General features: G+C 47.3%; 1 protein-coding gene across 2 annotated transcripts; it reads left to right on the top strand.

Annotated features, from left to right (window-relative positions):
* Positions 1-7,227: 7,227 nt before the first annotated feature.
* Positions 7,228-18,390, top strand: TACR2 (tachykinin receptor 2). 2 transcript variants are annotated; one of them, XM_078150752.1, is made up of 5 exons: positions 7,228-7,724; positions 10,234-10,425; positions 12,895-13,054; positions 15,096-15,295; positions 17,336-18,390. In XM_078150752.1, the coding sequence occupies exons 1-5, from the start codon at positions 7,333-7,335 to the stop codon at positions 17,508-17,510; spliced, it is 1,119 nt and encodes a 372-aa protein (XP_078006878.1). In that variant the 5' UTR covers positions 7,228-7,332; the 3' UTR covers positions 17,511-18,390. The 2 variants fall into 2 exon arrangements, 1 of the variants encoding a protein (XP_078006878.1); XR_013485156.1 differs by lacking the exons at positions 7,228-7,724; positions 10,234-10,425; positions 12,895-13,054; positions 15,096-15,295 and adding an exon at positions 15,298-16,191 and having other exon boundaries at positions 17,336-17,424.
* The last annotated feature ends 2,386 nt before the right edge of the window (positions 18,391-20,776 follow it).

Genomic DNA, 20,776 nt, shown 5'->3' with positions numbered 1-20,776 from the left:
AGAGGTTCTCTTCAAGCCCCCAGAATTTCATTTCTCAATGTGCAGCTTCTCCGTGTCAGGGAGATAGCAAGATTTACACCTGGAAAGTGTCTTGTAAACATGGCAGTGATGGAGAAATGTGAATGGTTTTTGCTCCCCCATTATCATCATTACTAGCATTTCTTTGACCCTTTAATGCTTGCAAAGTACATTGCTTGCATTATCACAGCTGAACCTCACAAAAACCCTATGAGGTAGGTGCTGTTATTATTCCCATTTTGCAGATGAGGAAATTGAGCCTGACCAAGATTAAGTGACTTGCTCAGGGAAGATGTGACTCAGGTCTTGCTGACTTCCAGTCCAGCACTCTATTATTCACCACTCCCAGGAGAGCCACAACCATACTGAGCACACTCAGGGAAGATTCTGAGAAGGGGAGGCCACTGATGGACCAAGTAACTCTGCCTAGGCCCTTTGGGATGGTCATGGTTCCTACTGTGTCTGGGCCAAGGCCAGGGTCAGGAGAGCCCAGAGCAAGCAGGGAGGTCATTCCTAAACATTTGGGGCCATTTCTCAGGGCTAGGCACGGCCAGAGAAATGGCCCAGGCGCACAACATTCCCACAATGGGCACCTCAGCTCTCAGTATTTAGACCTCGTTAATTATTAGTATCTACAGGAAGACACGTGGAGAGAGCAGGTACTCAGGGGTATTACTGGCTCTCAGAGAAACAAAGGCAGGCCTTAGCTTACTCTGTGCTAGGCTTTTTAAAAGGCTCACCTTTCCCAGGGCCTCTGTGCCTACAGGAAACACACCAAGAACTTAGAATTGGAATCTTTCTTCCCCTTCCCTCTCCCTGGATAATATTATGGAGTCAACTCCCTTTTCTCTGACTTAGGCCTCATGAGGCTCAAGTTACGGATTATCCCAGAAGGAAAGTGACACATGGCCCTTTCCAGATGTATCTTCTTGACTATTCTGGGCATGAGTGGCTGGACCAAATGGGAGACCATCTGGGGTCAATCAATTGCCACTTTCTCCAGGAAGCCTACCCTGATATCCCAAAGCTAGTAATGCCAAGATGATATAGAGAGCCCTGGACTTGGAGTCTAAATGTTGCAGTCTGAGAGGTTGAGACCCCTCAAAGACCGGAGTACAGGACAGGACCATCTGGAATGAGTTCACAGATTCAAGCATTCTTTCAGTCAAGTTGGCAAAGATTACGCTATACAGTGAGCAAGGATTCTTAAGGAACTTGTAAGAGACTGAGGAAAAAGCTAGGGTTTATATGGAAGAGGGCATGGGAAAGGAATGCCAGGGATACTGATTAGGTAAGCTAAAGGTCCAGGTGTCTTTGGGAGCTATGGATGGGAAAGTGTAGGGAGTACACCAGTCAGGGAGGGAGATGTCAGAGGCATGGATCTTGGGAATCTGGTGGAAGGACGAGTCCTTGGGCCAGTCAGGGACAAAATTCTTTGGGCCAGACAAGATGCCCCTCTCTCTCTGTCCTGATTAGAGAATGCTCTGTAAAAAGGAAAAGTTTTCTCACAAGACAGGAGCTTACTAAGGAATTGGGAAGCTTCCAGAGATGTGACCTTAGGACTGGGGCCTGAGCAGCCCAGCACTCTCACCCAGCTTTGTGTAGCTGCACCAGGGAGAAAGAGTCTTGCTGCAGCTCACTCATGAGTAATTGCTAGGCACAGTGTCCTTGGGCTGGAGGGAAACTGCCAGGGATGGTGTTTCTGAGGCCAGGGAGAAATTGGGGTCTAAGCACAGGCACCCAAGCACCCCATCATAAAGAACTAGGTTCAAATCCTGGCTTTGCTTTTTACTGGCTGTATGACATGGGGCAAGATATATACTCTGTTTCTGGGCCTTAATTTCCTCACCTGTAAAATAAAGAGATCATAGATACAAAGCAGAAAGAGACAGTGGGTATTTAATAATTTCTGACTGGTTAGATTGGATTGAATTAAGAGTAATAGGAAGTCCTGGGGGTTGGAGCCCTGGCTCTGACACTTATTAACCATGTGTATGATGACGGGCAGGTTCCATCATCTCTCTGGGCCTTAGTTTCCCCATCTGTAAAATTAAGGGGTTTGATTCAATGATCCTAAGGTCTATTCAAGCTCTGAGTCTTGTGCCTAATAGAAAAAAGTTATATTTCTGCCTTCTGCTTGAAGGGCTTGAGGGAAAGGAGAGCTCAGATATAAAGGGGTTTGAAGAGTGGAAGGGGCATTCGGGAAGGGTTTGGGGCAGAGGAAAAGGCACTGGAATGTGTGTCCAAAAGCTGCCTCCTGGGGCCATGACTCCTGTAATTGACCACTGGCAACTTCAAACATCCCAAGAAGATATTGACAAGGTTGCCCCCTAGTGTCCTCTTCTGCACATGACCCTGCCGAAAGCTGTCCCAGACATTTATTTACCTAGGCATTTGAGAGTTATTGCAGGCAAAGCCACTCGGCGCACTAAGGAAGAGATAAAAAAAAAAAGAAGAAGCACAGTGCCTGCTCTCAATCATAAAATTATGGGGTCAGAGCTATTTGGTCTATAATTCCAATTTCTTCATTTGACAGATGAGGAAACTGCCTCAGAGAAGGGAAATGAGGTCACGCAGGTAGTAGCAGAAACAAGATTTGAACCCAAGTCCTCTGACCCCAAATTAGTGTTATTCTACCACATCAGGCTCAAAAGAGGAAAAGCCCACAATTGGGAAATCACAGGCCCTTGAAAAAGGTATTATTGTCACCATTTTGCAAATGAGGAAACTGAGTCAGACAGCAGTTAAGTGACTTGTCCAGGGTCATATAGCAAGTAAGGGTCTGAAGCCAGATTTGAACTCAGGTCTTCCTGACTCCAGGTCCAGCACTCTAATTATAGCTGTCTGCCCCCTAAATATCTCAGGTCTGGGGGAATGATTTATTTTTAGGTTCAATTGCTTTCCTATTTGCTATGTCTTAAAAGGGAAGGGGTAGTTCCAAGCCTACACCTTCAGACTTGACTCCTTCCCACCAAATGCTAGCTGCACAAAATAGCATCACAAATAACCAAGAGTGAGTAATTCCATCTATCCGAAGGAGAAACTTAACCAAGGAAGATGCCTGACTTCACCCAAGGGGAAATTTCCCCAAGTTTCTGAGGGGGCAAACTGGAAAGCAAGGACACGGGAAGGTGCCAGCTCTCCCACGTCTCTCTCTTCCCACTGTCTTCTCTCTCTCTTTCTTTGTGTATCTGCATCTGTCTGTCTCCCTCTGTCTCTGTGTGTGTCTCTATATATGGATGTGTGTATATATATATATTTCTCTCTCTGCACCCCCTCCACACACACATGCGCGCGCGCACGCGCACACACACACACACACACACACACACACACACATCTCTCCCCAAAGAAAGCATGAAACCATTTGTGTTTCAAGGAAGGGACGAAGAACGTCTTTCTGCTCCCAAGCTCTCCACCAACTCCACTCCCCACATAGGCAGACATTCTCTCCATCAAAAGAAGAATATAACCCCGATTGCCTCACTAAAAAAAAAAAAAGAATATTTTGGAAACACATTAGACTTAAAACCCACATTATGTCTCATCCTTCTGCATCTATTGATGTCTCTCTCTTCCTTCAAGGCCCAAGTCATATGTCACCTCCTCTGTGAAGCCTTCCCTGAGGGCTCCACCCTGACATGGGAAGTCCTCAAGCATCTTCCAGCTCTCTCCTTCGCCCATTTCACAATCATCTTCTCATATGAGGCTTAGTTATCTGTCACCTGCCTTTCTCCTCTTAGACTGTAAGTTCTTTGAGATCCGGGTTTTATGTCTAGTTACCTTCTGTGCCCCAAACCTCTAGAGAAGGCCCGGCCTTAATGGGTACTTAACAGATGTATGTCAAATTGAGTTACCAATATAATATTATCTCAGGTGATCCTTTCAAAACTTGTGAAATGGGCATATTAGGAGTGCTAGTTAAGGTGGGACATACAGGACTTTGAACCAGGTCATTGACATTTGGGAGGGCTACCATTGCCAGATTGTGTTCCTTCAACAGGTAAAACAAAAGCAAAAACTGAGCTTAGCACCTAGCGAGCAAAAATAATTGTTAAAACAGGAAGCTACCAGATGGTAATGATGCTTTTGAGATCTCTCCCCATTTTCAGGTAAGACAGGAATCTCTTCTCAAATGCTGTTGCAAGTGTGTGTTGGGGCGATCCCCTCTCTGGCCCTGAGATGTTGAGCCCCCCCTTCCTCCTCTCAGATTGTACAAGATCTGTGTACTCAGAAGATAAACAGACTTTGCCTGGAGAGACTGCCCGGTGGGCCGTGAGTCTGCCAGCTTGGAGACTGGTTTACATAATCTGTGGGGCTCTCCTCCAGCTTCATAAATCTTGCACCCTCCCCCAAGACATTGCCACCAACACGCTGAGGGTGTTTAGACAAAGTGGCAGCAGCTCAGTGTTTATTTGGTACAAGGGGTTGGAGTGGGAGTTATAGGAAGGCTGTGTGCCTTCCTGAGCCAGACTGAAAGACCCAGCCATCGGTGCTCAGTCGAGAAAGACGACTAAATCTTCCTCCTTGCCATAGGTGAGACCGTGGTGAAGTCAGTTTACCACTCTGGCCTCAATTTCCTCATCTGCAAAATGGGAGAGTGTAAGAAGAAGCTAGATGGCACAGTGGATACAGCACAGGCCCTAAAGTCAGGAGGACCTGAGTTCAAATCCAGCCTCAGACCAAACACTTGACACTTATTAGCTATGTGACCCTGGGCAAGTCACTTAAACCCAATTGCCAAAAAAGAAAAAAAAAAAGTAAAAATATCTCTTAGGGGCAGCTAGGTGGCACAGTGGATAGAGCACCGACCCTAAAGTCAGGAGGACCTGAGTTCAAATCTGGCCTCAGACCAAACATTTGACATGTACTAGCTGTGTGATCCTGGGCAAGTCACTTAACCCCAATTGCCTTAAAAAAAAAAAGAAAGAAAAGAAAAGAAATGGGAGAGTGGGCTAGACGAGCTCTCTCCCAGTTATGGTTAGATTTAGGGTTTAATTGAAAGAGTACTAAAAAGGTTATCCGAAAGAAGGCACCCCTCCCCCAAAGGCCATGGCCCCCAAATCCCACTGTGCTTTTAAGATAAGGCTTTGCTGTAGAAGGTCAGTTCCCACAGATGCGAATCCCATCCAAGCCCTTGTCGACCCCTGTAGTGGAAGAATGCTCGCTTTGGAGCCAGGGAACCTGAGTTTGAATCCTACCCCTACCATTGTGTCAAATCACTTAAGCCTACTGAGCCTCGGTTTCCCAGCCTGTGTTGCACCTGGGGCGTACTTTCCCATGAATGTCCTCACCACCCGTTGGAAGAATGGATGTGCACAGGAATCGCGTGGGAAGGGAATGTGTGTGACCAAGGAACATATGAGCAGGGGTACACACACTGGGGGTACGTCAACAGGGCCCACACAAGGAGGGGCAACTCATACTTCCCATGCTACAGGGCTGCTAACGTCTTCCGATACTGACGACACTAGCTAGCAGTTACGTGGCAATTTTAGGTTTTGCAAAGCGCTACACATATATCACTGCAGTAGGTGCTATTATTATACCCACTTTACAGATGGGCAAATAAGCACAAAAAGCTGGAATTTGTCCAGGGTCGCCCAGTTTTTGAGTCTCTGTGGTGGGAACTCGTCTTCTTAACTCCAATTCCAGCACTCTTTCCACCACACCATTCTAGGACTGCTGCTTTCTGTCTCTGTCAATCCCACTGTTAATATCATGGTTACTCCCCTGTGTTGGTCCCTTCTCAGCTTTATCTCTTCAGCGCCACCTGCTGACAATGTCAGTTTCAGTTTGCTTGGGTACAGAAACTAGAAAGCAGGTCTTTGTTAAGAGTAGGCTGACAGTTATTTAGTCATAGCCAGAGGTTTTGAGCCATAGTACCCAGCTAACAAAAGCCAGGCACAGTACACCCAAGCTAAGATTATGTCTTTGCTTTTAACTCCTGTGTTGGAGTTTGACATAAAGGCCTTTCTCCCAGACCACTCTATGATTTAGAATTAGAAACTTCCATAGATCCTCTATGGAAATCTGTATTTCAGCATTGGTCCTCCAGAGTCAGGACTGGTCATGACTTTGGTTCAAAGTTCTAATATCTTTCAGTGTTAGAATTCTCTTCCCAAGGTTAGGATGGAGGAGAAAGTGACTTGTGACCTTGGTCTTCAGTTTGTTCCTCTTTAAAATGAGGGGTCTGGGGTAGATCACAAGATTTAATACCTAGAGACTATCTAAGCCAAACCTCATTTCACAGATGAGGAAACTAAGGCCCCAAGAAAGATTAAGTGATTTACTTACCCAAGGTCACACAGCTAATTAGTATCAGGATTCATATTACAGTTCCGTCTGATTTAATTCTCAAGTGGCAACTTTTCCATCCCTTTCTGAAAGAGAACGGGAACAAAGATGCCCTAAGATAATGCTCCTTTCCCATTCTTTAGAAGGCCCTTGTTTCTCATTGGGACAACTGCTCTTCTAAATTATTCCATACCCCTCTGCTGAGCTAAGTTAGCTTGAAGATTTCCCACAGTGACAAAAGTAAGTGAGCAATCCCACCAGGGAAAAGAAGAGAGCTGGAGTCCAATTTGGGAGACATCCCACCTCCCTCCTTCCTTCAAAGGCAGTTGTTTCGAAGGGAGGTTGACCAGCCTAGCAGTGGGCCGAGCCTGGCAGTTTAAAAGGAAGCAGAGACAGCTGATAGCCCAGACACAGTCCCTACCCCTGCCCGGATGAGGGGAAGAACCAGCCAGCCCTGCGAGCCGGCCTGGGGATCAGAGTGGGGGTCGGTTCAGGTTACATCTGATAACTTCTGCCAGATTTCCCATCCTAAGCAGACTAGGAGTTGGAATTCCACAGGAGCTGAGGAAAATCTTCCATCCGCGTCCTTAAACAATCACCGTCAGGAGCTGAAGGAACTAACAGGAATAGAAGATAGAATCCCTGGGTAAGTCCCTTAACTTCTCTGGAGCTCAGTTTCCTCATCTGTAAAATAAGAGGGTTAGGCTAGCTGGCCTGGGGGGCCCCTTTAGCCCTAGCTTGTATCTTATAATGTGGGTTTAGTCTGGATTCTGGTAATTACCACCCAGGTGACTTGGGCGAGTTAATCCCTCACCTTCTATGGGTTTCCTCTGGAAAAATGAGGGTTTGGACAGGATGACTTCTGAGGTCATGGCCCTGCTTTCTGAGACCCACCTTCTTACAGTAGTGTGCCCATCAAAGACGTTTTCATTCCATAGCAAATCCATAAAACAGAATCTGGGGAAAACTGAGAGATTTCACATCCTTTCATCCTTCAGCCCCATCCCCCTGGAAGTCATGGTTGCATGCATCCTCTCAACTGATGGAAACAGTTCCTCTGATTTCAAGAGTAACACCACAGCCAGCACCGCATTTTCACTGTCCAGCTGGCAGCTAGCCCTCTGGGCTGTGGCTTACCTCTTCCTGATACTGGTGGCCCTCACAGGCAACATTACCGTCATCTGGATCATCCTGGCGCACAAGAGGATGCAGACAGTGACTAACTATTTCATCGTTAACCTGGCCCTGGCTGACACCTGCATGGCCACCTTCAATGTCACCTTCAACTTTGTCTATGCCAGCCACAATATCTGGTACTTTGGCCAAGCCTTCTGCCACTCCCAGAATTTCTTCCCTGTCACGGCGATGTTTGTGAGCATTTATTCCATGATGGTCATTGCTGTGGACAGGCAAGTGATAGGGAACCGATGGGTGGGTGGGTGGTGCAAGGAATAAAGGATATGAGGGATAAGAAGCCCCTAGCAGTGGATTGTGTTAGCCCAACATAATGATTAATAGAGCCATCACCAGGGTTGGGTGATACGGGCTTTGTCCCAGGGTGAGGTATTTAGAAGGTGCTTTCACCCCTGCCCAGCCTGCCACTGAAACAACACTTTTGTTTCATGGAAACCATCCTCCCTTCAGCCACTGAAGAATCTTATCATTTCCTAGGTGGTTCTTCTACCTCCACACTCCCTTCTTTACCCCTCTACTGCTGCCACTAGCTGTGATTCTGACAATAAGTAGGCAGTTAAGTGGTGCAGTGGACAGTGCTGGACTTGAAGACAGGAGGACATGAGTTCAAATCCTGATTTGGACATTTCCTGGTTGTGTGGCCCTGGGTAAATTATCTCTTGACTTCTCCCAGCCTCAGTTTCCTCATCTGTAAAATGGGGATAATAACAGCACCTACCTCACACAGTTGGTGTGAGGATCGAATGCAAAACACGTGCAGAATGCTTGACAAACCTCCAAGTCCTGTGTAGCTATTATTAATGATGCTGCTACGGTCCTCACTAAGCAGCGATGACTCATGTCTAGGTCATGCTTTAAGATCTGAAAAGTGCTTTCCCCCGCCCCCCTTACACCACCCTGGGAGGTGGGAAGCACCAGGGTTACTTGGCTGCATGCAAATGCAAACGGATCTTGGGCCTCAGAGGGGCTCCATGCCTCTGCAGTGTCTGCCTCGGGTTTTTGTTTGGGGTGGGGTCAGGAGACAGGGGATTTAACAGGAGCTGAGAACAGGACAGTTGTTGTCTCGCCTGTTACAACGTAGGCTTCTTGAAAGAAGGGATTGTTTCATCCTTTGTACCCTCAGCCTAGCACATAGTAGGTGCTTATTAAGTGCGTGTTTATTGACTGAATGACCCTGGACCAATCATTTCACCTCTTGGTTCCTCAGTTTCCTTATTTTCCGAAGGAGAAGGTTGGATGGATGGCCTCTCAGGTCGATGATTCCATGCTCCTTCCTGACAACTGCAGAAGGGCCTGGATGGGGGCCAAACATTAGCCAGGCTTTTGCTGGTTTATAATCCTCTTCCTGAGCTGTCAGTGTCTACAGGCTTGTTGTGTGAGTCTGAGCTGCAGGGAAGCCAGGGCTGACAGAGTCAGCAGGGCTAGGCTGGAACACAGCTTGGCTTCCTGTGAGATCTTGGGCAAGTCACTTCTCTCTGTTTTGTGCCTCAGTTTCCCTATCTGTTAAAATAAGGATCTTGGACTAAATTACCTCTAAGGAATGTTTGGAACGTGTGAGCCTATGATTCTCAGCCCTTAGTGCTGATGTAGGGTCTTGTGAGAATGTGAAGGGGATTCTCTGCAAGAGCCTGGCTTGTAGAAACAGTGGAAACTCTCCTCTAAGAGCCCTAGATTTGGGGTCAAGAGGTCTTGGGTTCAAATTCTGCCCCTGTATTTACTAGGAGTATCACCTTGGGAGAGTCATTTCCCTTCCCTGGGCCCCACCATGTGGGAGATGGGACCAGATGATCCCTGTGGTTCCTTTCAGCTGTAACTCCTATGGTCCTTTGCATCTAGGCCTTGGTAGTTCTCCTCCCAAAGCCCACAGAACCTGCCTTTCAAGAGCTGCCCAAGAAGTCTGGGCCCCGCATAGTTGTGTCTGGGGGTTAAGCCGCTGAAGGGCCCTGCTGAAATGCGGCTGTTACTTGGGGCGCTAACATACTGTCCATTAGCGACCTGTTCTCAGCTTAGCCAGAAACAGTGGAATCCCTTCCTTCCTTTCATACACAGAAGAGGTCGAAAGAAATAGACTTGCTTAGGTTTGAAAAGGACTGGTAAGATGTGAAAGGGTGAGCAAAAGGAAGGAAAATAGACGTGGGGTCAGGAAACCCCGCTTCAAATCTACTGGAGCATCTACTATGTGCCAGGCACCGTGGCCGAGCCCTTTACAATTTTATCTCATTCGATCCTTAGCCCTAGGAGATGAGGGCCGTTATGATTCTCATTTTACAGCTGAGGACACTGAGGCAGACAGAGGTTCAGTGACTTGGCCAGGGTCACACAGCTAGTGAGTGTCTGAGGCCGGTCTTCTTGTGTCCAGCCTAAAGCTCTCCCTGCTGGGCTACCTAGCTGTCCATTCACTGGGTTAGTCCCTGGTTAACTAAGATCAAGGCCCTGTTTATGGGACACAGGAAACAGCCTGGAGAAGACCCAAGATAGGGAAGGGAGGCATGGTGGCCTCTGTCTGAGCCTCAGTGTCCTTTCCTGTAAGATGGACCGGGTGACCTCTAAGCTCCCCTCCCAGGTCCTTATCCCTGTGCTCAGGAAGGCAGGGCTGTGTGTAGGGGGGACGTTGTGGTGGACCCAGGGTGGTGGGGGAGAGGGGAAGTTCTCTTGAAAACCAGGGCTATAAAGAAAATGCCCACGAGTCACCCGTGGTTGTCCATGGTCCTCCTCCTTCTACAGGTACATGGCTATCATCCATCCCTTCCAACCCCGGCTGTCGACCCGCCACACCAAGGTCGTCATTGGGGCCATCTGGCTGGTGGCCTCCGGACTGGCCTTCCCTCAGTTTTTATACTCCACGGTCACTGTGGATGAGGGGGTCACCAAGTGCATCGTGGACTGGCCAGAGGACGGCGAGGACAAGGTCCTTGTGTAAGGATGGGGGGGCTTAATGGATTGGGTTGGCATCCCTAATGCCTCCAGAATTGAGTACAAATGCCTCCATTTGACCCTTAAAACCCTTCACAGCCTGGCTCCAATTTACCTTTCCAGCCTCGTTAGGCATCACTCCCAGGAGCACGCCTGATAGGAACCAGGGTGGCCCTCATGGCCATGCCTCACACACGTATGTTCGTGTCCAGGCTTGGGCCCAGGGACACCCTCTCCTCATTTCTTTCTTAGAATCCCTAGTTTCTTCCAATGCTCAGCTTCTGTGCCACCTCCTTTATGAAGCTCCCCCCATGATTCTAACATATAAATATCTTGTGTTTATTTTGCATGTGTAGTGTCTAACAATAGAATGTAAGCTCCCTGAGGACAGACTTTCATTTTTTCTATCCCCAACACCTAGCACACGCCCAGCACAGAGCAGGTACCTGATAGATGCACGTTAAACTAATTCATTGTTTGACTGGCCTTTTGATTGTGGTGACCCCTCCTGGCTCACCAGTGTGCCTGGCCCTGGACAATCGGGTTATCCAAGACACAAATCCCTTTGCCCAAACCTTTCCTGAGCCTGCTGGGAGGGCCCTGAGGACTTCTGTCCCAGGCAAGCCAGAGTCATTGCCCTCACACAACTTATAATAAAATAGGGAAGAGAAAACCAAGTAGAATTTAAAAGCCCAATTAGAGGGTATGAGGGCTGCTTGATATAGACTGGGAGTCACATGTCTCAGTAAAGTGTGAAATGGACAGTGGGTGTCTATGGGGGAATTTTTGCCTTTAAGGAGGAACTAGGAATATTTAGCCTAGAGAAAGGAGAATTTGGGGGTAGAGAACATGAGAGCTGTCTTCAGGTATCTGAGGGGCTGTCATGGGGAACAGGAGTTAGGGTTAGACAGGACAAAATCAAGAGCATGGATAGAAGTTGTAGAGAAATTGCTTCCTGCAAAGGAAAACTTGCTAAAAATGAGGGCTGAACAAAAGTCAAATTGGCTATTTCAATAGGCAGTGAGTCCCCCTTACTATGGGCATTCAACAGGGGGCTGGGTGACCACAGAGGTCACGGGCCATCCAGTCCAACCGCCTCCTTGGCGGATGGGGAAACTGAGGCCAGGGAGGTGGTGACTTGCCCAAGGTCACACAGGTAATAAGCATCAGAGGGGGGATTGGAACTGGGTCCTCTGCCTTTTTCATTTTCCCGCACTGCCATCCTCCTCTTTCAGAATGTTGCAGAGGAATTCCTGCTCAGCTATGAGTAGGACTGTGAGGTCCACTCTGAGATCAGACCATCTAAGTGCTCACTTAGTGAGCTCTGGCCACTAGGGGGCAGAGTTTCTTTACCCTACCATCACCCAGGAGAGCTGGAAGAGATGAGGGATGGGGATGCAGGGGCGGGGCACGCTGATCTGGAGACAGTGGGGAAGGGGTTACCTTGCCCAGACTCCCACCCCGTCTTAGAGGCAGCCTCGTGTTATGAAAAGGGTGCCTCCCCCAGGCCTCTATAAAACGAGAGGGATTCCTACTGGGGTGTAGGTTGGACAAGACCTCTCTCCTGTAGAGGAGGGATCCTTACATCCGGGGCCACGAGATCTGGGTTTGAATCTCACCTCTATGATCCCAAGCCTGACTCTCCTACTCAATATATAACCTTGGGCAAAGTCCCTTGCCCTCTCTGGGCCTTGGTTTCCTCGTATGTAATAGGACGGGGCTAGGGAGAAGGATGTCTGAGATCCCTCCAAGCTTAAAAACCTGTAGGGTGTCTCTTTCTGAGCCTCAGAATGTGGGGGGATGACATCTAGAACTAGGTCCACTTTCAGCCTAGTAATAACCCCTGGGAAACTATAGCCAGGTAAGCCACGTAGGTGGCCATCACAGGCATTAAAGGGAAGGGGAAACAGCAAGGACAAATCTGCCTCTTTTTGCATTTCCCAAGTTCGCGATGATTGTGCTCTCAGAAACAGCCCCCTAGAGCGAAGTGCGGTGAGGCTGGGAGGCTGCTGTGCCTGCCAGGTCAGTGCAGCAGGCCCTGGGGCAGAGACTTTTATCTCTCCCGGGCAAGTCAAGTTAACAAGCATTTATTAAGTGTTTACAATGTCAGGCAGTGTGCTAAGCACTGGGGAGGCAAAGAAAGAAAAAAGCAGCTTCAGGAATTTAAGCTGAGTCCTGAAGAAAGCCAGGGAAGCTGGGAAGGGAGGGGAGAAAGAACATTCCAGGTGTAGGGGACGCAGCCAATACAGAGGCTGGAGATGGGGTACAAGGCACAGAAAGTGGGGCAGTATAGGTGGATCATAGATTATGTGAAGAATACAGCATAAGAAGCCTGGAAAGGCCAGATCAGTGGTTGGGGAGGGTGCAGAGAGGGGACTCTCAGGGACAGGGTGGACTCCTGTCAAGCTCAAGGGTCCTTGGATTCCACTATGGCCCTTGTGACCTGAGCCCGCCTTCCTGTTCCCTCCCCAGGTACCATCTCACCGTGATCATCCTGACTTACTTCTTGCCACTGGTGGTGATACCTGTCACGTACAGCATCATGGGCGTCACCCTCTGGAGACAGGTCGTCCCCGGACACCCGCTGGTCAGGGTCCAGCAGAGGCCGAAACACATTGCAGCAAAAAAGAGGGTGAGGCCAGGCTTCCTGCAGAGCCAGGGACCCTGTGCCAAACACAGGCCGTTCTGGGCCCTGTGCTGGCTGCTTTTATCCACAGAACACGCAGGGTCCATATGGAACCCGTCCATGCCCATAACTCTTTATGGTTGACTGAGGCCAGAGAATTATAGATAAGATAGAAGGCACCTCAGAGGCCTCCGAGCCCAACCCCCTCATTTTACAGGGGAGGAAACCGAGGCCCAGTGAGGTTAAATACTTTGCCCAAGTTCTTTTCTCACAGGTAGTAGGCATCAAAAGTAGGTGTAGAAACTCTAGAGTGTGGTGGGACTTCTCCCAGTGGCCTAGAGGTAACCTTGGGTTCTCAAGGCTAGGCCAACAGAATACAGACTTTCATTAGCTCCAATGCTAAGCTGGAATATCTTAAAGTTTGGATTTTGTAAGAGCCTGCATGCCTGTCATCAGAGAGGCCCCTCACCAGCTTGGCTACAAAGACATACATTTTCCTGGCAGAGCAACTCTTTAACCAACCAAACAGTATTTATTAAGCAAGCACCTACTATGTACCAGGCAGACAGCTAGGTGACTCAGTGGATAGAGCACCAGGTAGAGTCAGGAAGACCTGAGTTCAAATCTAGCCTCAGACACTTACTAGCTGTGTGGTCTTGGGCAAATCACTTCACCCTGTTTGCCTCAGTTTCCTCATCTGTAAAATGAGCAAACCACTCCAGTATCTTTGCCAAGAAAACCCTAAATGGACATGACTGAAATGACAAACATACCACATTACACTATGTTTGGAGAATACAAAGGGAGAGAAAGAAAGAAAGAAAGAAAGAAAGAAAGAAAGAAAGAAAGAAAGAAAGAAAGAAAGAAAGAAAGAAAGAAAGAAAGAAAGAAAGAAAGAAAGAGAAAGAAGGGAGGGAGGGAGGGAAGGAAGGAAGGAAGGGAGGGAGGAAGGAAGGAAGGAAGGAAGGAAGGAAGGAAGGAAGGAAGGAAGGAAGGAAGGAAGGAAGAAAAGAGAAAGAAAATGCGTTGTGTCAGGGGAGCCACCATTTACATATATGGGGGGACAAGCATTTATTAAGCGCCTATTTTGTGCCAAGCACTTTAGAAATATTATCTCATTTTGTCCTCTCAATAATCCTAGAAGAAGTTAGTGCTTTTATTACCCCCATTTAGGGATGAAGAAACTGAAGCAGTCAGATTTTAAGGGACTTGCCCAGGGTCACACAGCTAAGAAGTGTCTGAGGCCACATTTGAACTCGGGTCTTCCTGACTCCAGGCCAAATGCTCTATCTAGTAGTTCAGGGAGGGAAGGCATCAGTGATTGGGGGTATCAGAAGAGACTTGAGCATCTCCATTCTGGGGAGGAAGGGGTGCCATGGAAGGTGTTGGCTGTGGTATAGTGGATCCAGGGCTGGGCTTCAAGTCAGGCAGACCTGGGTTTGGACCCCCCTCCTCTGACATGTACTAGCTGGGTGACCAGAAATAAATCACTTAATGTTCCTGAGCTTTACTCACCTGTAAAATGGGGAGAATTATGCCAGGAATACCTCCCTCACTTGAATGAGATTATATATGAAAAGCACTTTGCAAACCCTGTGTAAATGCCAGCTATGATAATTATTCCTGAGGGCAGGGCCAAGGAAAGGGAGGGAAGCGTCTGTGGGGGAAACAGGACTAGGTGTCTCTAGCTGCCCCAGTGTGGGAGGGTGAGCCGGGGGCATACACATCCCTGCTGACCACGTGAAAGGCGCTGAAACATATCGAAGACACCAAGATGGGCCGAGCTCAAGCCAGTCCTTGAAGACAGCCATCAAGTGCTCACTGGGGCATCTGTCTCTGGCCTTCTCCAGGACAAAGTCGTTTCAAAGATGCCCTGGAATTGTTCTATGGTTCTTTGTGGGTGAATACAGTGCCCTGTCCCTCCAAATAGACTAGAAGCTGCCTGAGGGCAGGGGCGTACATTCTCAGCCTCTTGGCTTTCCCAGAACCCTAAAGCAGAATGTGGCGGCTGGCCTAATGACCCCAGGCTCTTTGTCCCTCCTCCCAGCAGTTCGTGAAGACCATGGTGGTGGTGATGGTGACTTTTTCCATCTGCTGGCTACCCTATCACCTCTACTTCATCCTGGGCACCTTCCGTCAGGACATTTATTGCCACAAGTTTATCCAGCAGGTCTACCTGGCCCTCTTCTGGCTCGCCATGAGCTCCACCACGTACAACCCCATCATTTACTGCTGCCTCAACCAAAGGTGAGTTTCCCACAGCCCGAGCCCAGGCTCTTCAGCTCAGCCTTCCAGGCGCTCTACAACAATGATCGCGATGATAACAGTGATAATCACTCACAACTCATTAGTGCTTTGCATACATTCTCTCAGTCGACCCTCGACCCTCATAACCACTCGATGAGGTAATTACTACAAGGGCAACACGCATCATACTCATTTTACAGATGAGGGAAATTGAGGCAGAGACAGAGTGACCCAACCATGGTCACACTGGAAGTACCAACAGCCACGCCTAGATATTTCCTCACTCCAACTCCAGTATTTTTTTTTAAATAATATTTTACTTTTATTGATCTTTTTTTCCCCCTCATCACCTTTATTCCTGAATGTATCCCAGTAAGCATCTTGGGATGAAGATTTTTAAAAAGAAAGAGGGAAAAAAAATCAGTTCGTGAGCTTGACTGTATATGCAGGATTCTGTACCCATAATCCCCCAATTCTGTAAAGAAGGGAGGGAGGAGGAGAAACCGATAGTGGAATGAGCAGCGAATTTGGAGTCAGAAGGCCTGGATTCAAATCCCACCCTCTGACACTTGGTGTGTGCCACTGAGCAAACCACTTCATGTCTTCAGGACTCCATTTTCTCATTTCTAACCCAAGGATGTTGGAATAAATGTCCCCTACGGTCCCATCTCGTGCAATGCCATCTTTCCTTATCCTTCCAATTTGATGCCAGTCTTGACTTTCACTCTTGCTAATTAATGGTCTGACTGCACACAGACAAATGTCTTGGAAATGATTTTCCCCTCACAACCGTTTCCTGTCTGTTAAGATACAGTCAATTTCATTTTGGGAAGTGATGCTCAAGAGCTTACTATATCTCTGACTTCATGAAGACAGAATTCATTATATACTTGCAGGTAAGTACTATCGATTTTATTAATCCCACCCATTCTGAATAGGATATAAACTTTTGGCTTTTTTTTTTCTTAATCTACATGGTAGATAGAAATCCCCAAATGGAGAAGACCCGGGTTTGAGTCCTGCCTTGCATGAGAGCAAGTGACTCAACCTTTTAGTAGTATCCTAAGCAACGCTCTAGAAGGCACAGAGGAGGTGCCAACCTGTACCTACGGGAGCTCCCCATACTCAAAAAAATGGGAGGTTTGGTAAAAAAAAATCTAAAACTCTACTTTCTACCTTAATTTTATAGTCCCCTCCACAAGTAATAGAGCCAAGCTATGTGTTGACTTGGCTTGGATGATGTGGCCAAGTTCTTTGTAGATTAACGCGCCTTCTCTGCTACAGTTATCCAGATGGTGGTCTTTTTTGTTGACATTCACTGTGACCAACTATCCCATGAAATGATGCTTCCTGGGGCACATGGTGAAAGCACTCTAGCTAGCCCCTTTCATTGGCCTCTCCCAGTGGAACCTGGGAGCCAGCCTTCCATCCGTCAGCAGTTCGACATCCATGTGGTTCAGTTCCCACAGTAACATGTCCACTTGCTCATCACTTGACAGAGATCTCACCTCCAGAGCACCAACAGGCGATCATTATCAGCATTCTAAAACTGTGTATTCCTCAGCAACCTCTGTCCACTTTCTGCCATCATGGTACCACAACTACAAAAGCAGAAGGGGGTGCTACGTGGCAATGGGGGCCATTTTGTATTTTTATCTCTTTCATGGGTCTCTGCAGCCAAAGGATTCATCAGCTGGTGGCTGAGATGCTGGAGATAAGCCTCTCTAAGCTAAGCTACTCAGTCAGTGAATAGCATTGATTAAGTAACTAAGTACCAGGCATTATGCTAAGCTGGGTGGGTGATGAGATAGCAGGTATAATCTGTCACCCAGGCAGTACCTGAAGCCAGGGAATCTTGGTATCCACAATGCCCAAGCTTGGCTCAGCTGGCAAAGCCAGGGTCACCTTGGAGCCCTGATGAAGCATTGATGGGAGTGGATGGAACACTGATGGGAGCGGATGGCTTTACCTTCCCACTGCTCTTCAGGGCGGTCTCCATTAACCCGAATGTTGGATTCATCAGAACGTTCCACTCCCTAGGTTTCGCTCTGGTTTCCGACTTGCCTTTCGCTGCTGCCCCTGGGTCACCCCGCCTGATGAAGACAAGCTAGAACTCTTCCAGAGCCAGTCACTGTTGATGACCATTCACAAAAACCATACCAAAATGTCCCTTTCTGTCAGAAAAGCGTCTTTCCCAGAAACCCCCAAGGAGTAGGAGGGAGACCTTGGGTACCAGCTTCCTAGTGACCTCTGATGGCCATCCCTTCCTCTGCTTTGCTGGAGTCACGAATGGAATCCCTTCTCCCTTAGTCCACCCCCAACTCCTCCCTTGGAAACAGCAATACCCAGTTTGGAAAGTCATTAACTGTCTAGTGAGAAGCAAAAAACAGGCTATGGTCCTGGGCAGACAGATAATTTTCTGTAAGGGAGCTTCCTAGTTCAAGCCTGGGAATTCTATTAAATTGGGTTTGTGCTAAAAAGCAACACAAAACAAAGCAGAGTCACCAAAACCAGACCAGAGAACATCAACTGATATTTATAGATCACTTTAATTTTTAAAGCACCCACAGTAACAGCAAGATTGTAAGGTGACTAACTGTGAATGACTTAGCTATTCTCAGCAATACAATGATCCAAGACAATGCCGAAGGACTTATGATAAAAAAACGCCATCCACCTCCAGACAAAGAACTGTCTGAATGCAGATTGAAGCATGCTTTTTAAACTTTATTTTTCTTGGGTTTTTTTTTTTTTGGTCTGTGTTTTCTGTTACAATATGACTGATATGGAAATATGTTCTGCATGACTACACATGTATAACCTATATCAAATTGCTTGCCTTCTCACTGAGAGGGCGGGGAGAGAGGGAGAGAATTTGGAACTCAAAATTTTAAAAAGGCACGTTGAAAATTGTTTTTACATGTAATTGGGAAAAATAAAACACTAAATAATTTTTTAAAAATAAAATAAGTGCTCACCTTACTAACACCTCAAAGATAGGTAAGATCTGTATAAAAGAGGATCCGTACTTCTGTGAGTGAGCCATCAGCTAGCTCAACCCCAGAAAACAGCTTAATACCCTTCCCAGGGGTAGTTGTATCTTTATTAGACAGCTCTGTAGCAACTTATTCTGTTAAAATGGCCCTGAGCCACATAGGTCTCCACTTCTGGTTAAAATACTCAAAGTGGGATGTAGTGAAAAATGTGCTTATCAGAATATGAGTTGAAACTTCTCTCTCACATCAGCTGTGTGACTTGGGGTAAGTCACTTCACTTGTTTGGGACTCAGTCTTGTCCTCTGTAAAACGGGAGTAAGATGCTTCAAAGACGAGGAACCTCCCTAAACCATAAAGTCAGTGATGGCCTCTCCCCTGGAGATAATCAAGGACTTCCTCCTCTCTTCTGATTGTCACAGTAACTTTGTATGCTAAATAAGGTGTGTCTCATTGTGCTCACTTCACAACTGAGGAAACTGAGGCCCGGTGGCTTGAATTGGGGCACTGCCATTTATTTGCTGTGTGACTTTGGCTGAGTTACTTCACCTCTCTGGGCCCATTTCCCCAACTGTACAATGAGGAAGTTGAACTGGATGATATATAAGGTTTCTTCCAGTTCTAAATCCTATGAAGTCTCTGCTCAGATGGAAAGAGAAATGACACGGCCCTGCCCTCAAGAGATTACAATCGAGTAAGGGTAAAAATAACTGCACGCCATCCATGGGGAGTAGTTTTGGTTTATTAATGTGATGGAATCCTAATCGTGCTATGCGAAATGACGAAAGGGATGGTTTCAGAAAAACCTGGAAAGACCTATATGAACTGATGCGAAGTGAAGTGAGCAGAACCAGGACAACTGCTACAGTAACTGTGACAGTGCACGGATGATCAGGGAATGAATTAGCAACGGTGACCCACACCGTGACCTACCCCAACTCCAGAGTCTCGGGATGAGGCCTGCTGGCCACCTCCAGATGAGGGCTGATGGACTCCGGGAAGATTGAGGCATTGCGGTTTTGGACTGAACCAATCTGGAAATGTGTTTGCTTGGCATCTGTGTTTGTAATGGGGGAATGGGGGGCTTTCTTTCTTGCTCTGTCAGGTGGAGGAGGGAGAAGGGAAGGAGGAGAAATGAATCTTCAAAAAATTTAATTAAAATGTATAACTATAGGGTATGAAAAGTACATGACAAAATTATTTTGCTTGATTATGCAATTAATTACTAGAGGTCTGGTTTTCTTTCTTTTGCACTTGGGGAGATGGGAGGGAAAGAAGACAGATTTTGATTCATTTTTCAAAAATTTAACTCATAAAAAGTTTGTGATACAAGTGTAATGAGATGATAGGGTCACGAAGTTGGAGCTGGAAGGGACCTTTGAGATAGTGCCCCACCCAGGCCACGGAGCAAGTTAGCTTTGGACTTGAACAAGGTCTCCTAGGACCCCAGGTCAGGGCTCTTTCTGCTTTTTCACACCATGTTCCCAGAGAAACTGGGAGGCAGGGAGAGCTCTCTGAGGATTCTCTGGATCTGACCACAAATCAGTATTCCCAGTGATCTTGATCTCTTAGTCATTTTAATTTTCTTTGGACCAAACCTGTAATTTCACTGGTGTAGGGCAGGGCTGTCAAATATGCCTGCATGTAACTCGCAAGGCTCCCAAGTGTGGCTTGACCCAGATTAAACTATAATTGAGCAATATTTCACAAAATAAATACATAGTAGAAGATAGATAATGTTAATAGGTAGTTTTCCAAGTCAATGTGGCCAGCAGGGATCCTACTGTATCAGCGGCCCCTAGCTTCTGTGTGGCTTAGGGAACCCATGGGGAGGGGACTTAGCTTAGTCTTCGAGAGCCCAGAGAGGTTCAGTGGCTTGCCTCGACTCACACAGCAACACACCTCAGAGGCAGGACTTGAACCTAGGGCTCCTTGTCCCTGAAGCCAGCTTTCTTTTCACTGGGCCATGCTGTGCTGTGCTGGCTCCCTTCCCTGGGATGTGGGGAAGACAGCATAGGCAGCGAACTTAACTGTTTAAAAGGTACATCTGAGAAGCCCGCGGCTGCAGATACTCAAGTCGATTTTTTGTAAAGGATGTAAGGAGATTCTCACATGCTGTTAGTCATGTGAATGAGGAGATATTGATAAATTGCTTAGCTCAGTGCCAAGCACGTAGTAGGTGCTATATACAGTAAATGCTTCTTTCTTTCCCCTTCCCCCTTCTTTCTAGGCCCTGGGTATAGCTATTTGCTGCCAAGAAAATCCCATGACATTCTACTGTCAGTCATGCTTACCTATGTGACCTTGGTGGACATCCCTTAATCTCTAAAGGTCTCAGTTTTCTCGTCTGTAAAATGGGAGATGTGTGGCTTAAATTGCCTCTAACATTTACCTCCTGCCTCCAGACCCAGGGTCCTATCTGTAGAGAAGCCAATCCCAGAGGGATTTAAAGAAAAACTACTAAACCATCACGGCTGTTCAGAAGTAG

This window comes from Phascolarctos cinereus, unplaced genomic scaffold (genome assembly GCF_003287225.1).
Source record: "Phascolarctos cinereus isolate Bilbo 61053 unplaced genomic scaffold, phaCin_HiC Scaffold_3;HRSCAF=262, whole genome shotgun sequence".
Classification (NCBI taxonomy): domain Eukaryota; kingdom Metazoa; phylum Chordata; class Mammalia; order Diprotodontia; family Phascolarctidae; genus Phascolarctos; species Phascolarctos cinereus.
Note: the sequence above shows the minus strand (reverse complement) of the source record. Positions and strands in the feature narration are given on the sequence as shown.

Excerpts from the sequence above, each read along its gene's own strand:
- TACR2 (XM_078150752.1), top strand. The coding sequence starts at position 7,333 with ATGGTTGCATGCATCCTCTCAACTGATGGAAACAGTTCCTCTGATTTC. Across the intron at positions 13,055-15,095 it reads ACATTGCAGCAAAAAAGAGG|CAGTTCGTGAAGACCATGGT; the intron begins GTGAGGCCAGGC and ends CCCTCCTCCCAG. Across the intron at positions 15,296-17,335 it reads TACTGCTGCCTCAACCAAAG|GTTTCGCTCTGGTTTCCGAC; the intron begins GTGAGTTTCCCA and ends TCCACTCCCTAG.